Below are 23418 nucleotides of genomic sequence, written 5' to 3'. Positions count from 1 at the left end.
CTCAGTATGTGCACAGATGCAAACTATATGTAGAGACAACTGCACATTTTATTTTACTGTGGACATCCAAAAGAACTTTTTATAGAGTTGAAATATCTCGAGAGGATGGTAAAGCAACGGGGGTGGGGTGGGTAGGTTGTTCAATGTCAGAAACACACACCACAAAGAAATTAAGAAAGAAAAGGACACCTCTGGTGGGGACTGCTGAATATATTTGGGTTAAAGAGCAGCAGTGGCGTGGGAGGTTAAGAGCAGGTGCATTCTAATCTGGAGGAACCGGGTTTGATTCCCAGCTCTGCCGCCTGAGCTGTGGAGGCTTATCTAGCCTGTACACTCCCACACATGCCAGCTGGGTGACCTTGGGCTAGTCACAGCTTCTCGGAGCTCTCTCAGCCCTGCCCACCTCACAGGGTGTTTGTTGTGAGGGGGGAAGGGCAAGGAGATTGTAAGCCCCTTTGAGTCTCCTGCAGGAGAGAAAGGGGGAAATCCAAACTCCTCCTCCTCCTTCTGCTAAGAGTTATGCTAAGAAATAAAAATTGTACCCTATCACAAATCAGCAGAAGTCCCAATACAGAAATTGTGTGGCTAAATTGTATGGCAAAAAGAATATCGAAGAGATAGAAAAAGTGCAGAGGAGGGCAACGAGGGTGATTGAGGGATTGGAGCACCTTCCTTATGAGGAGAGGCTGCAGCATTTCGGACTCTTTAGTTTGGAGAGGAGACGTCTGAGGGGGGATATGATTGAAATCTATAAAATTATGCATGGGGTAGAAAGTGTTGACAGAGAGAAATTTTTCTTTCTCACAATACTAGAACCAGGGGGCATACATTGAAAATGCTGGGGGGAAGAATTAGGACTAATAAAAGGAAACATTTTTTTAACGCAACATGTGATTGGTGTTTGGAATATGCTGCCACAGGAGGTGGTGATGACCACTAACCTGGATAGCTTTAAAAAGGGCTTGGACAGATTTATGGAAGAGAAGTCGATCTATGGCTACCAATCTTGATCCTCCTTGATCTGAGATTGCAAATGCCTTAGCAGACCAGGTGCTCAGGAGCAGCAGCAGCAGAAGGCCATTGCTTTCACATCCTGCATGTGAGATCCCAAAGGCACCTGGTGGGCCACTGCGAGTAGCAGAGTGCTGGACTAGATGGACTCTGGTCTGATCCACAGTCTTGTTCTTATGTTCTTATTATGTGGGTCACTGGATCAGCCACTAGCCCTTTACACTTAAAACACTTTTCTAGCATGATCACCACGTCAGAATGATGCTTTCTTGAAATATTTTTCAGTATTAGTTTACCAAAGACTTTGTTTTCCATACACAAGTGGTAGTAAGCGTATAGAGCCAACATAAAAATAAATAACAGCTACTGTAGGAAATAAGTTATAAAACTGAGTGTCTTCGCTGAAGAATAAAACCAGTTGATCATCTCTAGTTATGATTAATGGAAAACTCACCAAATCATAGGCCGTTTTATTTAAAAAGTTATTAGATAAGTAATGTTCCAAGTTGCTAAATAGATTTTCTTTCTTACTTCATGTTCATCATCCATGACTCTTGCCCCAAAGTCCCCAGTTGAGGTTAGAGCTCCCTTATACTGGCAGATAAGACATTCCACATTCCAAGAGTAATATGGGCTCAAGGAAATGAAGGAGTGCACCAGACATTACCAATCTAATTCCTAAGAAATTGCTGTCTTATTTCTGTGGCAATTCAGCCCTTTCATGACTCCAAGGTAGGAGACACACACACAGATCAGAACCTTGGAAACTTACCATGAGGGTTCCTTCAGCTCTGAGGTAAGGAGGGCACCTTGGAAGCTTGGGTTTTTCCGAGCTTACAAATACAACAGGAAGAACGAACAAAGAAGCCACATAAACAGTAATCAGAAGAACATGTCCATACAGCCTAGAAACCACCCAACACCCCAGAAGAACAGGTGTTGATGTAAAAGACAAGCAAACACATTCCTTTTCTTATTTCTTCCCAAACATGCAACAATCTTATTGAATTTCCATGCCATTTCCTTCTTTTCGTTTCTGCAGCTTGTAAAATCTTGTTTCTTCCACCATGTCCTAGTCCCTCTTCTGAATGGGTAAGAGGCCCTTCTTACCTCAGAGGAGGAGGAGGAGGAGTTGGATTTATACCCCACTCTTTCTCTCCTATAGGAGACTCAAAGGGGCTTACAAACTCCTTTCCCCCCTCACAACAAGCACCCTGTGAGGTAGATGGGACTAAGAGAGCTCAGAAGAACTGTGACTAGCCCAAAGTCACCCAGCTGGCATGTGTTGGAGTGTACAGGGTAATCTGGATTCCCCTGATAAGTCTCCACAGCACAGGCGGTAGAGCGGGGAATCAAACCCGGTTCTTCCAGATTAGCGTACACCTGCTCTTAACCACTACGCCACTGCTGCACCTTAAGGAACCCTTACGGTAAATTTACAAGGTTTGGTTATTGATCTGAGAAGCTTGGGATGTCCAATAGCGGCATCTCTCTGTCTTTGGGAGGGAATCACGAGCCACCCACCATTTGCTGCACTGGTGGCCTTGTTTCTTACTGAGTGAGTTGCAATGCCTGAAGGAACCAGAATGTTTTGGGCTTGTATGCCTGAGAAATATACTGTCCTATGTTGTAACTTATGGCTATCAAGGAAATGAATAAGGGTCCACTTTTCTGATGGAGTCTGTACAACAGATGTATAACCTAAGAGCCCCTCTCAAATGGCTATGCCGGTCTTCTAGACATCAGAGGTTGAAAAATGCTAGGTAGTAGAATCAGTACCAGTAGCAGGAAACGACAGGGATCAAGTCCAAGACATTAAGTCTGAAGTCACATGCCTTGAACGCAGGCTCAAAGGAGAAGTTTACTAGTTAGATGTCCTCTTACACCAGATATACTTGACGTGCCACATGACATGCACCTAATGAAGGCTATGGACAGAAAGGGAATTAATAAAGTCCTAGGAGCAAGGAGGAAACTCTCTTTGGGTTGAGTCTCTCAGGGAAGACAGAACTCTCATTGAAGGTCTGGAGCAGCCATTCTCAACCAGGGTTCCCTGGTACCCTGGGGTGCCGTGAGCATGTCCCAGGGGTACCGCGGCAACACTACCCCCCCCTCATTTTTGTGGTGTCTCCCACCGGCGCCAGCAAGGACATGGAGCTGGCCCATGGGGCAGGGCCTCCCACAAGGTCAGCAGCCACCACCACCCCCAGTGCTACCCTTCACCCTTGGAGGGGAAGGTGGGGGTGTGGCAAGCAGGGGCAATGGGAGGGGAAGGTGGTGGGTGGCAGCAGGGGTACCATGAGATATGAAAAGTGAGGTCAAGGGTACCCTGACCTCGAAAAGGTTGGGAAACACTGGTCTGGAGGATGCACCAGGGAGTAAATTGTCCCCATGGTACCCAGGAATGGGGAAGCAGGAGACATTGAGGTAAAGCTAGGGAGTTTGGAAGCAAAGCCATCGGGTCCTGACCTGACCCTCCAGTGGACCATTCCTACAACGGTCAGATGATGGCAGAGGGTACCCAAAAGAGAAACAAAGAAGTCCCCCCAGAAGGAGCTGGGAATCCCTGAGAGAGGACAGGAGTGGAATAGGGACTGCAGGTCAAAACAAGCCGGTTTGCTCAGGCTCCAAATGTGATGCATGCAATAAACCACGCCCAGCCCGTCAGAGTTCTCCCCCGTCCCCAGCTCCTGCAACACCCAGCTGACAACCAAGACAATAGAGTTTGTTCAGAGACTGGATGGGGTTTGTAGAGGGAATCCACCTTCTATTGCCACTGCACCAAACTCTCTTAAACCTGCTGTTGGCCCACACCCTTAATCGGTTACTTAAAACATTTCTATGCCATCTTTCCACCCAATTCAGGGTTCCTAAGGGGATAAATATTAAAATGTGTGAGACACTAAAAAGCATTTAAAATTCAAATACAGGTTAAAACTTTAAAACAATTAGATAAAACATAATATGAACAAAGCAAAACACACAAACAGTTAGTGGAGGAACATGAAATTAACAAAAAAATGTTTCACCAGCTGGTGGAAGGTGACGATAGAGACAAATCTTCCTGAGGAGGGAGCTTTGGGGCCATGACTGACAAGACCCTTTCCTGGGTTGTCAAGTTTTGGAGCCATGACCAAAAACAGACTACTGGCTCAGACTACACTTTAGATCTTCTGCTGGTGACATAAACGTAAACCTCTTTAAAGACAAGTTTCAAATTTTGCTGGTTCAAAGTCATTGAGGACAAAATCAAGACTATAGGGAGTGATTTGGATAATGTTGGGATTGGCAGTGAATTATACATTTTTAACCAAATCCGGGAAAGATTGAGGGATATCGAGCATCACTTTTTTTACCTGACAAAGGCAGCTGTATGCTCCCCCCGCTACCTTGGAATACAGCCACGCTACAGAGTAAGAGCCAAATATCTCACATCTCTGTCATCCATTAAGCAACGTCGTTTATTTATGTTAGCACGTCTTAACAGCTTCCCATCAGCGGTAACCTCTGGGAGATACCTTCAGATCCCCAAACAACAGAGTCTATGCCATTGTGGTTGTGGATCTCCTGAAACCATATCCCATATTCTCCTGGAATGTCATCTTCATAGCAGCCTGCGTCTGATTTTAATTTATCCTTTGCTGCTTCCAAGGCTTCATTATTCTAAATTCCAGAGTGACTGTAGTCCATCGATTACCTTGGCGGTGGCTACGTGTTTGGAAAACATTTTAAATACCAATATTTAAATGTCTAAGTGTAAATAATCTGCAATCTTTTATGCCATTAAAGGTTAAACTAACTAACTGACCAAAAACAGCCTTTCTCAGGTTGCCATCAACCTATCCTCAGATGGAGAGGAAGCAAGGCCCCCAAAGGTTGCAGGAGGGATTAGGTAGGTTCATATGGAAGCAGGCAGTCCTTCAGGTACACTGGCATCAAGCGGTATAGGGCCTTAAAGGTCAATACCAGCACCTTGAATTGGGTCCAGAACAATAGTCTCTCTAACCGCGGTAGGGAACTACATGGAAGTTCCCTACCTCTTTGTGGAACTGAGCTGCCTGCGGGAGTTGCCCCTGCTGGCAGCCGCTCAAACTGCACAGCACCAATATGGTATCTGTAGGGCAGGGCTGGAGCGAGGGGGGACAGCGCCCGGGGCAAGCATGTGCCCTGTGTCCCTGCCACGCCCCGGAACGCCCCCACACCAGAGTGCACACGGTGTGTCTCACACACACCCTGTCCCCATGGCGCTACGCCACTGCTGTACGGCCGCATGGCTCACAAAGAATATTGGTCCAGAAGCAAACTGGGAGCCAGTGTAAATGGAACAAGATTGGACTAATATGGTTCCTGCAATCCATCGTACCTATCAATATAAAGTGCTATCAGGATGCAGCTTCTGGCAACCCAGTAGGGTTTTCAAGGCAAGAGACGAACAGGGGTTGTTTGCCATTGCCTTCCTCTGCTTAGCAGCCTTGGTACTCTTTGGTGGTCTCCCATCCAAGCAAGCCAGGACGGACCCTGCAGGACTAGCCAGGACCGACCCTTGCTATGCAGTCTCTAAGAAAACAGCACCAGGTCAGGGCACAGTCCATATTACTCTTCTCAAACACCCCCTTGGTGACAAGGGAACACCAAACCAAGAGTTCGTTGTAATGTAGAAAACAGTCTGGCCCCAAGCTGGAAAACTGATGTCGTCTTAAAACACGCTGACGCTTTATTCACTTTCAAGCAGTCAAATTAGAGGCTACGAATTTGCTGTGCAGTCTCTAAGAAAATAACAATAAAAAACAGAGATAGTTTCCTAATATTACTTAGAACAGAGGTAAGTAACAAGCCTTTATTGGCATAAAATAAACATACAAAATGAGCATACAAAATTTGCCCATTATTGCTCACAATTATAGACACTGGTACTAAAATACTAAATACTAAAATATATACATGGTCCTTCTGTAACTATAGGACATTCCTTCAGCTAAGTTGACTCACTTAAACGTCCTCGGATGCTGACAGAAGCTAGAAAAATTACTGCTGGCTATATGTGGTCATAATACATAGACGTTGATTGGTATTCATCTATTATCGTTAGCAGAAATTTTGCTACATTCTCGCACACTGTGGGATCCATGTTGTTCAAAAGCATAGGTATCTTAAGAGCATCGGTTAGATTGTTATACAGAAATGGGATAAGTGCAGATTGCGACATTCTGATTTTTGCAAACCTTACACAATGAAAGAGGGTATGATCGAGGTGTCTCCACCTGGACCCATATTGCATGGACGCAGCCTCCTCTGTTTATCCATTTTGTTGATATCTGCCATAGAGAGCAGCATAGAAGGCATTAAGATTGAATCTGGCCAGCAAGTTAAAAGCTCTTCTTAATCTGGGGTTGGTGATCCAATGTAGATAATTGGCCGTGGTGTCCTTTGTTCAATTGGAATAAAGCAGGGGTCCAGAGGGGGGAACACGTTTTCCTCGCAGCTGTTATCATATCCCGATACTCTTGTTCTAATAGCTTAGTTTTCAAGCAGCTATATGCTTCTGATAGGGAAAGAGGGACTAACGACTCTAATGAAAAGCCAAGAGTGTTGATTTTTCCCTCAACTAGTTTCAGCCACCTAGAATTTGCATAGTCGGAAAGCATGAGGTGTAGCAAACTGGAGTGATCCTGCAAATAGTGGATACGTAGCCAGTATCTGACAGTTAGAACAGAGGTACACGAAGCTGGCATCTGTGCTTGGAGGACCAAGTTGAAAGATGGCAAAAACAAATGCTGACAGTGTAGTGAGACAGTGAAAATTAACTGACAGCAAAGTTAAAAAAAAGTCCCAATGCATTTCTCTGTAGCTTCATCCAGGGAGCTCGTGTTTATCTAAGTGCTTTTCCCAGCTGTTTTTTTCCTGCAAGTTCAACATCTGGAAAAACAGCTGTAGATAAACGCATTTAGAGATCCCCTGGTGAAGCTACGTGAAACACACAGGGGATTTTAAGTCTTCAGTTAGCCGCCAGATTTCCATTTGCACCGAACTAGGCAATTCCCAACTTAGAAGGGCATAACATTTCCTCAGTCGCTAGTTTAAGCACCTCACTCTGATTTCTTAAAACGTTCCTCTGGGCTGTGCAATAAACCCTGAGGGAGTCACAATAATGTACATTTATTCTGCAACAAACAATGCTGATCAATAGCGTTTTAACAGTTCACAGCTGGTTCTATCTATTTGGTCATGAATATTGATAGGAATGTACAGAATCGCAGTTGCAAGCCACCCACACTAGATAGGTGCTGTGAATGACATATTTTGTTTCGCCTTCCAGATCTGTCACCATAAATTTCAAAAGAAAAATCCATTCATCGTACTAATTAAGTCAAAGAAGGATCTTGTGAGTATGAGGTTGTGGGGAATCAGTTCTCATAACAAGAGTAATTTGAATTTGTATATATGTTCTTATATGCACGCCTGTCATGGGCCAGCCCCTGGGCCAGTGGTGGCAAACCTTTGGCACTCCAGATGTTATGGACTACAATTCCCATCAGCCCCTGCCAGCATGGCCAATTGGCCATGCTGGCAGGGGCTGATGGGAATTGTAGTCCATAACATCTGAGAGATGTAAGGAGGTTCACCACCACAGCCCTAGGCACTGACCTGGGCACAGGGGACTCTGATGTAGAGCTGAACACCAGAGACGGGGCGAGGAAAAACTGCGCCCGGTGCGTGCATACGCCCTGCGCCCCTGCTGCGGCGCTGCTCATCCTCGCCCTGGAATGCCACCACTACGCCCCAGCCACACCTGCACCGCGGCTCCGCCTGGGGCATCGTGCCCCCCGTCCCATTGGCGCTACACCAGTGTTGAACACACTGTGCATTCAGAGCTGGCTCTCTTTTACTTTTCAGGGTTGTCAAGAAATATATAGGTGATATATAATAGCCTGACAAGTTGGTAACAAATTCCCCTCTTCAGAAAAATTATCTTGTCACTCTAGCTCTTGAAAATGAGGAGAAACATAGGCATACACAACAACAAAATTATAAGTGAAGCATGTGTTAAAGGTCGCAGGTGAAATGTCAATTTTTGCTTGACACAATTGAAGACTACCACATTTGGTCATCAAGAACATAAGAACAAGCCAGCTGGATCAGACCAGAGTCCATCTAGTCCAGCTCTCTGCTACTCGCAGTGGCCCACCAGGTGCCATTCAAGGGCCAGTCTCTTTCTCTAGGGGGCTGTGAACTCCATAGGCAATGACACCGCTTTTAATGTCCATTTCTCACATGTACATGCAGCAGCTTGATGCCTCATTACTGGATGACTCACAAAGAAGAGAATAAAATGGGTTCTGTACAAACCAGGTACAAGTAAATATACTTTGGGCAAACCGTTATTTGGCTGAATGCCTCCACAGTTCATCCACACATAACATTTTGACATACTGGGAGAAGAGAATAAGTTTCAAACGCATCCACGAATATCTGCGGAACGCTGTGAATTCCAATAAAGAGCTTTCAAATAAAACCAGAAGCATCATTTCCTTGGTAATTTAAAGCTTAAGCCTCTTTGTTCAATAAACATGTAATGAAACTTTCTCATTTGAAATAGGGATCAATACAGGTTTTCCTTTCAAAACTTGGAGGCAAGAGCCTCTTGAACTGCGTGTGGAGATCATGGGCCCAAGCTGGAAGGGACATGGTGTCTGCAGTTTCCCAATTTTCCTGTTATATCTTTTCATATGCATGCCATTCCTGGCAGGGCCGGAGTGAGGCGGAACTGCGTCCAGGGCATGTGAATGCCCTGTGCCCCGCCACACCCTGGAACGCCCCCGGAACGTCATGCCACGCCACGCCCCCACACTGGTGCGCACCCGGTGCGTCACCCCCCCTGTCCCCTTGGTGCTACACCACTGATTCCTGGGAAAGCGGATGAAATGACTCATCTCAATGATGGCTCCCCTTTTCCAGCAAGTATCTTCCCTGACATACATTTATTTTATTCATGTTTTTATAGTCTGAGACTAAAGGCGGATTGTACAGTATGGGATTAGTGCCACTGTGGTGTGCACCCCTGATGCACAGGCAGTCCCCTTACTTTGATGTGGCTGTGACACTAATTTTTGGAGCTATGGAACGGGCAACAGTATATTTTTTACAGAACTGAATTTTAAAAGTTTGGAATCCTTCTTATGAAGCATCCATCAAAACAAGCATAACCGAAGAGCTTGTCAGCTTGCCAACTTTGTGTTGGAGCAGTACAAAATTATTTTATTGTTACTTTTATTGTTATTGTTACATGACTGCCTCCCCATGCCCCCCCCCGCCTGGCTCCCCATGCCCCACTTACAGGAGTCAGCAGGAAGGCCGGGGGAGGAAGGCTTAGGAGGTGGGGCTTGACAGCAGGCGGCTCAGGTGGGCGTCACAGCAGCTGGCCGGCTCCTGCTCTCCCCAGCCTCCTGGGGTTGGGGAACGGGAGCCAGTCTGTGACTGTGGCAATCAACTCAGCCAGCGAGCAGTGCCACGGCATGGGGAAAGCCGCCGGGCACTGGCTGGGGTGCTGTGCTGTGCCACGGGAAAGACTAGCCATGGGTACCCGGCTGATGCCTGGTGCCCCCCCCCCACATGACGGAACAGGGACATGTCCCCATTAGCAGTACGCCACTGCATACAAGAGATAAGAAGACTCTGGGCCTGACTCTGTCACAGGAAGACTTCCTCCTCCTATCTATAAGTGCCATGAATTTACATTGTTTGTACCATTTGTGGCATTTGTGCTGCAAGCCGGTCACCCTCAGATTAACTGGAAAAAGGGAAAGACTTGCCACTTGCGCTAGGACATTTTATTTGCTAGCTATAAACCATTTTACACATGATTTATCAAGTGTAAGCAATGTCTGACATGTTCCCCAGAAAACATGACATACAAATGGAGCAAGCATGTTTGCCAACAGATGCAAAACACACATGCACACTCAGGAGCTGCAACTGGCCGCAGACTTTTTATGGGTGTCCATAACTTGACTTGTCCTGTATACAGAAAGAAATGCTTAGGAAGACCATTGGAAACAGAAGACCAGTTTGGAGAACATGCAACTTACTGGTTTCGTACCAAAGGAGACAACCTTGAATCGCTTAAGGGTTGCCAAGATGAGCATCAACATTGGCCTGTGAAGAGTCTCTTGGCTCTAGGGAAGGCGTGTGGTGCAGGGAAAAATGGTTAAGAGGGAAAGTTGCTCCATGCTTGGAAGGCTGCCATTCGACCCTCATTATTACCAAAATGTTATTGACAAATCAATCCATGAAGTTTTAGTGGCTGATCATTGACCTCACCAAACACTAAAGCAACAAGCTCTACTGTGTGCTTTTCAGAACGTCCACATAAACCATTAACAAAACATGCAACTGTTGGAATAAGCAACTTCTGCATGCCTGGACACTGGGGGGTGCTGTCTATCTCACTATGTGTTGTTGCCTCTCTTGGTTTACCCTCCTTGTCTGGGCCAGGAGACCACCCACTAACTTCCTTTCTTCCCCATGCTGGTCTCACTTCTGACCTGGCCTTCTCATGTAATTTTGACCCTAGGTAACTGTTAAGTGCCAATCCGAAACATTAACTTGTTTTACATTGAGACCAGGTCGATAATATACCTGGTACTGAAAGATAAAATATGGAAAGGGCAAGAAGCAGTGGTATAAACAGGGGCAGATGCTTCTTGGGAAACTGACTTGCGTACTGCTCCTGTTCCTGGGATACTGTGTGCTACAAGAGCCTGGAAAAATTCAGAACCAGATTGTCAAAACAGCAGTTCTTCGCTGCGCTGCAACAGCAGCAAAGAATAAAACTATTTATAGCGTACCAAGTGTGATCCTGTTTCCAAGCAAATGAGGCAACCAAAATCCAGTAAATGAGGCAGAAATAAAAATAAAACGCCACTTGCTTTTGCAGTAGGAATTCAGCCAATTTTAGAGATGTTGAAGTATCACTTTCACTTCACTTTTAGAAAAATAATGTCGTAAGAGATGGGCGGCCCAATTCAGATGGGGGGTGGTGGCTGAATGGCCACTGGAGTTGATGCACGCTCACGCCAATGTGTTAGCCTTCCCAGCCACTGTAAGTGGCACGTACGCCTACCGGGAGGGTAAATAGAGAGGTGGGTGGGGGCCACAGAGCTCTGCAGCATCCAACTGACTTCCAGGCACTGCTTCCAGAGTTGTGTTGGCCTAACGTGGAAGCCAACGCAACCAGGGGCATTCCGGGGCATTCCCTGAGATGAAGCCCACATTGGTTGGCTCCCACCAAGCTCTCACCCTGGGAATGTCAGCGGCAGGGAAGATGGACTTACACCATCCAAAACATTTTTCTCCTATGGAGGGCTCTCAGGTGACTCAGGATTCTCCAGCTTCTTCTACCACCCTGTGCCATCTGGAAGCCCTCAGGAGACAGTGGGATGGCCCAGCAGCAGCACCATCCCTGGCCACCTCTGGGACCTGGATTGGGCTGTTCAAGCATCTAATCCTTATTTCAGTCCCAAATACTGCTGCCAAAAGATCTAATCTGGAAGGTCAAGTAAATTCCCAAGACAAATCCAAAGTCTGGTTTTGCAGTTGACCTGGTTGAAGGTGGATTTTCTTCTCTTTAGCCTGCTTGATAACATTTACAACATTTTTGTATATTGTGTTGTCCATGCCTTTCATTGCAGGGAGTGGGTCATAGTTCAGTACTAGAGCATGTGTGTTACATGAAGAAGAAGAAGAAGAAGAAGAAGAAGAAGAAGAAGAAGAAGAAGAAGAAGAAGAAGAAGAAGAAGAAGAAGAAGAAGAAGAAGAAGAAGAAGAAGAAGAAGAAGAAGAAGAAGAAGAAGAAGAAGAAGAAGAAGAAGAAGAAGAAGAAGGGAAAACAACAGAACAAAACAACCACAGTAAAGCATGACAATGAAAACATAATTAAGTTAAACCCAGCACCCACTCCTTCACCCCCATCCCCACCTGCAGACCAGCAGCAGTAGAGGAAAGCTAGCTACCTCCTTCAGCAAAAAGAACATAATGAAACGGAAGAGAACATTTTTGAAATATGGGGATCAGGGGGAATGAAACAGAGACATTCATTTCCTCTGAAAGCACAAACTTTTGGGCAGAACATTTTAAACCAGGTTAGGTTCAGTTCATGGAATTATCCAGAAGGATCACCACATCCTCCAACCAACATGGCTGGCATGAACGAACTAGTCATTCGCCCACAGAAGCAAAAATGACCTGTTTGAACTGAGAAGACTGTCAGGCCCTGCCGTTCAGGGCCTGCCAAAGTGCATGTAACATGCCTGGGCATGTCTGGCTGCAGCTGGACTCGTATCATCCTTGCCCAAGGCCAGAGGCCTATGTCTTTTGTTTCTGCTGTAATGTAGTGAATAGAGCAGACCTGGGCATTATACAGCCTGCAGGCCACATCCGGCCCGCCGGATGACCCTGGTTGGCCCCTCTGCCTTGCTGGGGAGCGAGGCACTTTTGAAAGCCCCGCAGAAGCTTGGCTGCCGGCTTCTTCGGGGCTTTCAAAAGCGCCTCACCCCCCTGCCTTTTGGCCTGGCCCTCCACAATATTTTCTGTTTCTTATGCGGCCCCATGGAAAAAACAATTGCCCACCCCTGGAATAGAGCTTACCGGCTCTCCCTATCTATCTTTCTCTGGGAGTAGCTGGGCCATTCCCAAAACAATGTAACTACCGCAACTGTCTTCAGCTATCCTTTCACGTGCTGATATTGGGGGAATCAAGGGTGGGGGCTACCTAACTCCAACCATACTGTAATCTCAAGGTTTATACTGGGGGCCAGGGAGCTGGGACTTCAGTATCAGCTACCTGGCCATAGGGTAGACACAGTTCTAATAAAGCTCTTGAAGCTATTCTTGAGTCTCATTACTGACTGGGGTACTAGACCCTTACAAAGATGAAACAAATTTAACTTTGGAGACACAAGGCTTTGTAAACTAAAAATTTCTCTGTCATACATATCTTTCTGTAAAGCGGTGTCCAGTACAAGTTGGAGAAGGAGCAGAAAACTAGAATAGCAGAGGCAGATCTCTTATAGTAGTCTTTTGGTTGGAGACAACCACCAAAACTGGAAGAGGACCATCTGATCCGAATCACTTACCAAGTTGACAAAGTCTTGGTAACAGATCTTCCCATCAGAATTGTTGTCTGCCAAGGCTAAGAGGACTTCTAGCTTGTGTGGATCCAACTCAGAGCCATGGTTTTGGAGAAGGTTTCGAAATTTCTCTGTGCTGATGTAGCCAGTGTTTTCAGGGTCAAACTGAAAGGTGAAGGAAGAATAGGAAAATAATTATTTTCAGTATATTAACACATCATTTGCTTTAAATTCTAATGATTTTAAACCCACCATGATTTCCCACTGATGGAAGTTCAGTTGCATTACCCGCCTAAGCAAAAGGTGCAACCAATTAAATTAGCTAGCAGTAGGCTGCCATGCAATGAAAAGAGAAGAGCCCACTGCTGAAACAGTATTGAAACCACGAGGAATTATTGTTCAGCCAATCAGTTGCAATGGTTGGAAAGCTGGAAAGTGGTTCAAAATATGTGAGTCATGAAACCATGGGAACAGGGTGGTACTGATCTTCTCTAACAATAATGGGGGTGTGAGCATGAGACAAAAAGACAGACATTATGTGTAATAGCATTATCCATGCCCCTGTGAAATCTCAGAAGTGGTACATCCACACATGTTCATCATTTGATGACTGAAACCCAATATACAAATGATACCACATATCAAACATCCCAGATACAACTTTCATATTATCTCGTATTGGTTCAAAGACAATGAACTGTTAAGGATAGCAGGCAAAACTGAATTCACAATTCTCAGAGGTGAACAATCCCAAGGACATCTTTGTGTCATATTTCAGTCAATGACGATAGTTTTATCTGGCCTGTCAAATGGTTGGAAACCATCTTTGAGGCAATACTTTATGGACGTAGTGACCCTCAATCTATATGGTCAGATAAAGGTTGCCAGGAGCAGGATTTGAGGATGCAGCATGGGTGGGGGAATGTCATAAGATGCAGTGATGTCACTTCCAGGTGAAGACCCAGAAGCAGAAGTGGAGCTACCGGTGTGTGTGCACGCCTGGGGGCTGGAAATCGCCCGCACGGTCCCCTCATGGTGCCCCCTTGCAGCACCCCCACCCCCACAAACATACCTTCATTTCAGCTTGAAAGTGAAACGAGATAGGAATTGGCAGATGATCCCTAATTTAAGTCTCTTTGCTGCAGCTGACAGCTTCTGCCCTTAACAAAAAATGTCTGTAGTAATGGGACGAGATCATGGCTTCATGCCCTAAGTTCTGAAAATTGTGGAGGTATGGTTTTAAAAGAAAATATGACCTCCTTCTACTTTCAGTTTTGCAGAGGCTTCTGCCTCACGAGGGAGGGGGTGGGCTTGAAAACTGGTGAAAGGGCTGGGAATGGGATGGAGACAAGGGTGGGGGGAGTGGAAATTAGAGGGAAGAGATTTAGCACTATAAAACTGCATTATGCAAACAGCACACAGGCAGCAATGCATAAACCTTGGAGATTCAGAATCTGAAGAGTTTACAAATTAATCTCATAGATGATAGAATGCATTCAGCCATGAAACTTCAACAATGGAAACTGCAAAGTTTTAATTAGTAGGTTTTTTTTATATTATGCTATTAAATGGAGTTGCATAAGCCATTTAGTTAAAACAATTATGCAGATACATGTATGTGATGTAAGTGTTGCATACTTGATTTCTACTTGAAAAGATCTATCTTTTATGCCTTCCAGTTTTCCTTCTTACGCATTTTGGTTGCCTGTGGCTATTTTTGTTTTTGGGATAGCTTTTGGCATATAATTTTACAATACTGTGTCTCTCAAAGTAAGTTCATACTGTGATTTTTCACTATAGTCCAGTGGTGGCGAACCTTTGGCACTCCAGATGTCATGGACTTCAAATTTCCCATCCAGTCCCCTGCCAGCATGGCCAATTGGCCATGCTGACAGGGGCTGGTGGGAATAGTAGTCCATAACATCTGGAGTGCCAAAGATTTGCCACCATGGCTATAGTCGAATGAATTTTAGATACATAATAGATAGCTAAGGAGTGCAAGTCATATATTGTTCCAACCTCTAGGTGTTGGCTGGAGATCTCCTGGAATTACAACTGATTTCCAAGCACAGATATCAGTTCACCAGGAGAAAATGACAACTTTATATGGTAGATTCTGCATAGTTTAGGTATAGGTGTGGGGAAGGGTAGTATGGATCCCTTGTGGAAGAGAAAGCGACAGTGTTAAAACAGTTTGAAAGCATTTTGAAAATGTTGTCAAAAACATTGTTTCTGAGGTGTGGCATGGCCCATTGCTGTGTTCAGATTTGTGAGTGGGGGCATATTCTATATAATGTTATGGTGACTTTGAGATGACCTGGTGCAAAGAATTCTTCTTTGGCTGGAGTGGGGGAGGGTGGCCTTTGGTCATGGTGGGGGAGGGTGGCCCCGAGTCACGGAGGGGTGGGAGAGAGCCCAGCGCCAAAACTCAGATTTTGCACCCGGGGCTCCATTTTCCTAACTACACCTCTGCCCAGAGAGTGCTGTCCAGCATGGCAGTCTAAAGGCTCCCAAATCAAATCTATGGTAAAGAAAGGGAGAAATCCCTAGAGCCGTGGTGGCGAACCTTTGGCACTCCAGATGTTATGGACTACAATTCCCATCAGCCCCTGCCAGCATGGCCAGCATGGGAATTGTAGTCCATAACATCTGGAGTGCCAAAGGTTCGCCACCACTGCCCTAGAGCATTTTGAATATGGTGATTGAATGTGATGCACCACATCCACATTTTCTCTCCCTCCTCTTTTCCTCCTGCTGTGAGAACTTGTTGATCAAAGAACCAAAGCAATGTGAAAGTGTCAATAGTTTTGACTCTAAAAGCCAAGCATAGGGTGGACATCCTGGAAATTAGCAAGGGATTGATGTCTGTAGTGTCTATTTCTCATCTGAATTCTTGTACACTTTCTTCTGAACTTTCACCTACAGGGTTCCAAGAACTCCTGAAAAGGTAACGACTAAAACAACAGTTTAAAAAGAGGGGGAAATGAAAATCTAGTAATTTTTGAAAATCTTAAAAGGGGAATACAAATCCCTATTAAATGCCCCCAAATGTATTTACCATAAACAATTGTGGATAAATCTATTACAATGCAAAGCAAAGACTTCAGTTTAGAAATACAGTGGTTATATAGGCTGGAGTCTACATGATGCAGGTACAGGAATACTTCTACATGATGGAGGTACAGGAATAATTCTGCTGAGTGACAGAACACAAAGAAGTCAGCCAGGAAGCCATCTTGGGAAAAGCCTGCCAACAGCACATTTTTAGTAGGACTGACTGCTTAGCAAAAATTATTGGCCACCAAGTGGCAGTTAACAGGAACATATCTATGACCCCTTAGTTAAGGTGACCAGATTTTCACCTTTTTAAAGAGGGACGCACGCGCGCGTGGCCACAGGAGCGCACTGCCTTCTGGGGCGCTCCCCGGTTTCCCGCCCTGTCCCTGGTTTCCCGCTTCTCCAGCCTGCACTGTTTCATTAAGGTAAGTGAGGGGGGCGCCACGGGGGAGCAGGAGGGAGGCGCCACAGGGAGGGGGGCGGACACACGCCCAGTGCAACACGCGCACCCCTTCCCCCTGGTAGCTCCACCTTTGCTTACTAACCACACCCCGCCTTTCCCTTCCCACATAAGGCAAAAAAAGTGGGAAAAGTTAAAGAAAGCGAACGTCCACCATCAAGGTCGTAGCAGAGACAGAAAGCCATCTGTCCACCACCACAGAGAAAGGAGGGAAGAAGATGAAAAGGCCATCAACCCAGACAGGCCCATTTCAAGCACCAGCACAGCCCAGAAATTAAGCTCCCACACACACCCTGACAATGGCCCAAGTTAGCAGGCCCCATGCTGCCACTGGGGGTTGAAGTAGAGTCCTGGTTTTGAAAAGGCAGAAGGGGGGGATTTTATTGCCAGTAAGTTTGCTCACCCCCCACCCCCAGCTGTCTGATCAACAGTTGTTGGGTGGGTCTCTCCTTTCCACTCTCCCACTCTCTGGCATTGACCTCAACCAGTGGGAGGCTGACTTCTCCAAGGAGCAGCAGAAACAGGTGCTGCCCAGCCCGCCTCGCCTCATTGCTGGCATCACACCAGGCCACATCTTGTGTGACTCCCCTGACCAACCCAGCAGCATTCGGAGCACCGCCTCCCTTCCTTGTCCAGGACGAGGGCCAGTGGTGGGATCCAAAAATTTTAGTAACAGGTTCCTATGGTGGTGGGATTCAAATTGTGGCGTAGCGCCAATGGGGCTGGGCGGGGCATGACAGGGGCGTGGTCGGGCATTCCGGGGGCGGGGCATTCCTGGGCGGGGCTGTGGCAAGGGCACTTGGCAGCTGCGCATGATCACTTGGGCGTGAGGCAACGAATGCACGCATGGCGCCCGGAGGCTGCCATGCCGCGCCGAGGTGCACCTCCTGCTAGACTGCTTCAAGTTCTGCGCGCTACTGCTGGGAGGAGGGGCGAAACAAAGGCAAAAATCACGTGGCAAAATCACCCATTAGTAACCCCCTCTCGGCACACACAAATAATTAGTAACCTACTCTCGGTAACCTGTGAGAACCTGCTGGATCCCACCTCTGACGAGGGCCATGCTCTGGCTGCTTTCCTGGGCTGCTGGAGCCCAGCATGCAACTGCGCCGGTCGTTGGAGGCTCATGCAACCTATCTAAATGGCGCCTGGGGAGCAGGTGCCCTCAGTCCCCCTGGCTACCCCACTGGGGATAAAAAACCATGTATGCCATCTTTATCTTTTTGGAATAAAGGAAGGATGACAATGAGACAGATGGGTCTTTATTCCACATTTTGCTGAACTTACAGCAAGAATGTATGATTCATGGCAAACTCCAGCCTGCACTCCTCAAACCCCTCCCACAACAAATGGAGCAGTGCGATAATATGGGGGATGGTATGCCGCATGCAGAATGTTGCCCCCTCCACCTGCCCCTCCCCACAAAACTCCTGGGGTTCCAAACCAAGACTTGGGAAACCCCGTAGGAGAGAGCGGTGCCTTGAACAGCAGCCTTGCAGTGAGAACAGATTTTCTTGTTGAACTGATGAGGAAAGCCACATCTATTTAAATCCGAGAAGATGCTAAAATTGGATCTAGATTTGGGAAAGCTCACAGACAGCAAAAATCTGAGCCACTATCTTCATGCTTTCCCCCATGCACCTTATCATTTCTATTAACTCTGGCTAGCTTGCCTGCACTTGACCATTTTACTACAGCTCCATCTTTTTCCAGTCACAGACAAGATTAGACTTCTTTGCTTATAGGTTTCAAAGGCGTACTTGAAGTTATACTCTGATTTCCCACATGCAGCTTATGTTAGTAGGCTGCATATTCTTCCGACACCAGAACAAAACATGACAGACTTTTTTTTTTGTTTGTTGTAGAATACTTAAAGCCTCAAAAAAAAAGGACCACCAAAGCCTACCACAATAGCCCTGCTCCTCCCATCTGTTTGCAAGGTCTGAAATGCAAAATGAATTTCATTCAATATTGAACTATAAAAGCATCTCTTGTATCAAAAGTTACCATGTTCCAACAATCCACAAAATAATGGTTTGACAAAGACAGTGCATAAAATGAATGATAATTCTCATATTCATTTGGGACTATATTGAATCGCGAGGAAACTTACACAATTTTTTCTCAACCGCTGCACATCGAATTGAATGTACTAACACAGCTTTATGTGGAACAGAATATAGAGGAACAATTTTTCTTTTACATACATTAAACATGATCTTACAAACTAAAATTGCCTATAAAAACACTCTCTATTTATTTACCCACACTTGTATGTACCCTCCCACCCACAATGGATCCACAGGGTACCTCGCCACAAATATTTAAGCCACCATTTAACAAAATGATGAATAGCCAAACGAAAGTACAAAACGCAGCCAGCAAATAAAAGGAAGCACACTTCCAACCGAGCACGTTCAGCAAATATCAGCAGTTCTTCAACTTTGCAGAGACAACCAGAGAGGGCTTGGCCCTCGCTCTACACAGAAAGGTCAACACAGCAGACCTACCTCGGCAGGGAGTTCCACAGACTTGACGCCAACATTGAGCAATACTATTGTTACCCCTTAAACCCTCTTTTCGGATGTATCTTTAATTCACTGCCCTCCCTGGTTAAATATGGCCCGTACGGATTAATCCACTAAGGTTTGGGTTGACCAATCTATTGGTTACGGTTTCCTTTAAAAAAGAAAGACGCAGTTCCTCCATATCAGACAGACCATCCCAGCCAAGAGGCTGGATTTACACGGCTCAGGATCACAAACAACCTATTAGACCCCCCAAAAAATAGCAAGATGGCCTGGTGTCAATTTGATTGCCCAACAGTAGGCAGAAAATAAGAAGGATCACACCGAACAACATTTGTTATTCCTGGAATAGTTTTGCTTCCCAGCAGAAGAGAAAGTCATTGTGTCTGCAACACATCCTGGTCTTGCTGACTTCAACAGAATACCTGCAGACTGCATTTGATCTCCATCAAACTCCTGAATTCATTGTATTATTTAATGTCACTTGAGGTCGGCTATTCTGCAACAGCTTTTCCAGGCACCAACGGGTTTAGAGACAGATGTCTGGTTCAAAAAAAAAAACCCCAACCACTGCAAGATCTTTCATGTACATCTAAAACAGGCGATACAGAACAAGTTTACATTGGCTCAACAAGGCACTCCTGCATAAGAGTGAGAGATTATTTTCTACTACAGTTGTTACCAATTCTCTTAATCTCATCCTGCAACAGCCTGTAGATTTTTGAAGTACCGAATACATCTACATGTTCTTTCCACTGGCATTTATCAAGCAAATTTGCTGTTTTTCAGAATGGCAGACCATTAGGAATTTATAAGCTGTAATATACCACTTTAAAAAGCAAGTTTGGGGGTCTTTGAAACATGCACGCTGCTGTATCCACCTGCTTCTCTAACGATTTAAAGCCAGCATGTTAAAAAAAAAACAAGATCCCAGGTCATTTTTATGGTTTCAACAAATAATAAAAACAAAGATTATTATTCTAAAGTTGGTGGAGTGTAACAGTTAAGAACTTGGGGATTCAATTCTTGCCACGAACATGAACTCAGTAAGCCACTCTCAGCCACTCAGTGGCTCCTATTTCTGTTTTAAATATTGTGAGCCACCAGCTGAGGATAGGAAGTCATGTGACTGGAAGAGGAAGCATAGTTCTGACCTCATCGGTGTCAAGGATAGGACCATGACCGAGAGAGCCAGAGACAGGAAACATAAGAGGAACTCCCACAGCAAGGAACCTTCTCCACCATTGACTGGCCTCGTCAATGGATTGCTCTCGTCCTCCGTGTATAAGCAGCAAGGCCTTCCAAATGGTACCAAAGTAAATGTCAGCTCTACAGACTTATAACACAGCAGGTCTTGATCCGTGGGTTGAAGACCACTGCTCTGAAGTGATTCAGAAGGCAAAGAAGATGAGGAGGAAAGTTGGTTTTAATATCCTGCGCTTCCAGATGTGTAGCTGTGTAAAACAGTGCCCAACAGTTCACCCTGGGCACCACCCCCAAACTCCCCATGGAGTTTGGGGTAGGGGCACAGTTGAATGCCGGCCAGCAGGGCTCACTTCGCCCCTGAACTCCACAAGGAGCTTGGGAAAGGGGCCAACCGAGGTGGGCCCATTTGATGCTGGCCTCAGCTGCACCCCCCCCCCCACGCCCTGCCTCATTACGCCACTGCACTTTTCTCTATCTTAAGGAGTCTCAAAGCGGCTTATAAACTCCTTCCCTTCCTCTCCCCACAACAGACAACTTGGGAGGCAGGTGGGGCTGACAGAATTTGGGGAGAACTGTGACAAGCCCAAGGTAACCCAGCAGGCTTCAGGTGGAGAATCAAACCTAGTTCTCCAGATTAGACTCTACTACCCTTAACCATTATATCACGCTGTCTCCCTGAATACCAAATGCTGGAGGGAACTATGACATTCTTGTCTTGCAAGCATGCTTTCTGGAAGCACCTAACAGACCAACAACGAGAAACAGAACGGCAGGACTAGATGGAACCCTGAGCAGATCCAGCAGGGCATTATTCACAACAACATTTGGCATTTGTACCATCTGAACGCTCAAAGCTTTCCGCAGACATTATCTCAACCATCTACACAAGTACTCTGTGAGTATGGCTGCATTATCTATTTTCAAGATTTACAATCTTCAATACAACATATTCTTGAAGGCTTTCACAGCTGGAATCAACTGGCTGTTGTGGGTTTCTGGGCTTCAAGATGGTGGTCCGGTAGTTTTTACTCCTAATGTTGTGCCCGCATCTATGGCTGTCACCTTCAGAGGCATAATGTGTTTCAACACATCTTACCGTGACATGCCTCTGAAGATGCCAGACATAGATGTAGGCGAAACATTAGGACCAAATCTCTGGACAGATCCCTCCTTTGTCCTGAGGATGAGCACGTCTTTTCACTTAAACCAGCAAGTGGTACCCTCATCTTTCTGCTCCAAACTGGTGCACCCGAAGAAGGAGTGGCATACACTGGATGTCAGGAAGGCTCCATGGACCTACCTGAAGCGTACCAAGGACTTCAGGAAGACAGATGCTCTTTTGTGTTAGACAGATCCACTCGAGTGGGTGAGAAAGCATCTAAGACAGCGGTGGCGAACCTATGGCACGGGTGCCAGGGGTGGCACTCAGAGCCCTTTCTGTGGGCACACGTGGACAGAGTTCATCATGTGGGGGGAGCATAAAATCACCCACCCACACATACACACACATCTAGGCTGGCCTGGGCATGATCCTTTACCTGGGAGTAAGCTCGGTTGCTGGCAATGTGGCTTGCTTCTGAGTAAACCCTCCTAGGGTCGTGATTCACCTATTCGAAGCGTTGCATGGTTGCTTCACCAAGCTTACTCCTGAGTAATGCGCGCCCCGGAGCCAACCATTTTTTCTAAACTAAAACCTCAGTATTCAGGTTAAATTGCCGCGTGGGCACTTTGCAATAAATAAGTGGGTTTTGGGTTGCAATTTGGGCACTCGGTCTCGAAAAGGTTCGCCATCATTGATCTAAGACCACCATAGCGTGCTGCGTGAAGTTATGCACCCAGGCGGCATACGAGAGTCAAGGGAGCAGAGCTCCAGAGGGGGACCAGGACTCCAGCAGATGAGATCTGCAGGGCTGCTGCCTAGTCTACATTTTCCACTTTCATCCGGCACTATCGGTGGCTGTATCAACATAGATCAGCTGCAATGGTCTTTGGGCAACACACCTTGCAGCAGGTGGGTGAGGCATAGGGAAATGGGAGGTTGCTCTCCTCCTTGTGACTGTAAAGAAGGCCCTTTCCGCACAGGCGCTATGCGGGGGTGCGTCGGCATAAACAACGCCGCCGCAAACCCCCGGGACCGTTCACACGGACGGTCCCGGTAGGGCTGCAGGTGGCAGCATAGCCTTCAAACAGGCTGCACCATCGCTGAATGCCGTACCTCGTCTCCTGGCTTCCGGCACGTCGCAGAGGCCAGGGGACACAGACACACACACACCCCGCAGGCTGGAGCGGCGACTCTGGAGTCGCAGGCCAGGGGGCGTGTCCCCTGGCCTCTGCGACACGCCGGAAGCCGGGAGATGAGGTACGGTGTTCAGGGATGGGGGGGGATGGCGCCTTCCAGCCGCTGCCATTCGTATGGCAGCGGTTGGAAGACGCTGCTTCTGAAAAACGGTTCGGAAGCAGCGTCTTCGCACTGCTTGGGGGTAGCGAGGCCGGCGCTGCTGCGATGCAGCAGCTCTGGCCGTGCGAACCCCTCCTCAGGGACGCAGTTTTTAGCGTCCCTGGGGCGCTGTATTCCGCTCGTGCAGAAACAGCCGAAGTATGAAACCCACCCAGGAGGTTAGCTTAGGCACATCATGTGGATGACTTGCCCTACTGGAAGAGAATGACCCAGTGGCCTTACCATGAAGGGGGGCTTCTCTTCAGAAGGATGGAGTCATCCGCTGTCCCCTCCTTACAGTGCACATCATGGTAAATTAAATCAGGGGAGGGACTGTGTTGTGGTACTAATGTTCTGAGTCTCCTTTAGGGCTTTTAAATGACTGGAGAGGTCAGGTCCCAATTGCCCAGGAGGTTTTCTAAAAACTTTACATAATCCTGCCTATAAGAGAAGAGACTAATAAAGAGAGAGAGAGAAATTGTTATAGCGCAGTGATGGCGAACCTTTTCGAGACCGAGTGCCCAAATTGAAACCCAAAACCCACTTATTTATCACAAAGTGCCAACATGGCAATTTAACCTGAATACTGAGGTT

At 46.5% G+C, this 23418-nt stretch overlaps 1 protein-coding gene across 4 annotated transcripts in view; it reads right to left on the bottom strand.

Moving 5' to 3' along the window:
- The window catches only part of RHBDL3 (rhomboid like 3), a 258878-nt gene that overhangs the window by 105344 nt on the left and 130116 nt on the right, over positions 1–23418 (bottom strand). For all 4 annotated transcript variants that reach the window (XM_048490912.1, XM_048490913.1, XM_048490914.1 and 1 more), the window contains one exon: positions 13143–13301. In XM_048490912.1, coding sequence (XP_048346869.1) covers positions 13143–13301 — 159 coding nt within the window. The remainder of the gene's footprint in view (positions 1–13142; positions 13302–23418) is intronic.

The sequence above is a fragment of the Sphaerodactylus townsendi genome, linkage group LG03, assembly GCF_021028975.2.
Source record: "Sphaerodactylus townsendi isolate TG3544 linkage group LG03, MPM_Stown_v2.3, whole genome shotgun sequence".
In the NCBI taxonomy this organism is placed as follows: Eukaryota; Metazoa; Chordata; class Lepidosauria; order Squamata; family Sphaerodactylidae; genus Sphaerodactylus; species Sphaerodactylus townsendi.
Note: the sequence above shows the minus strand (reverse complement) of the source record. Positions and strands in the feature narration are given on the sequence as shown.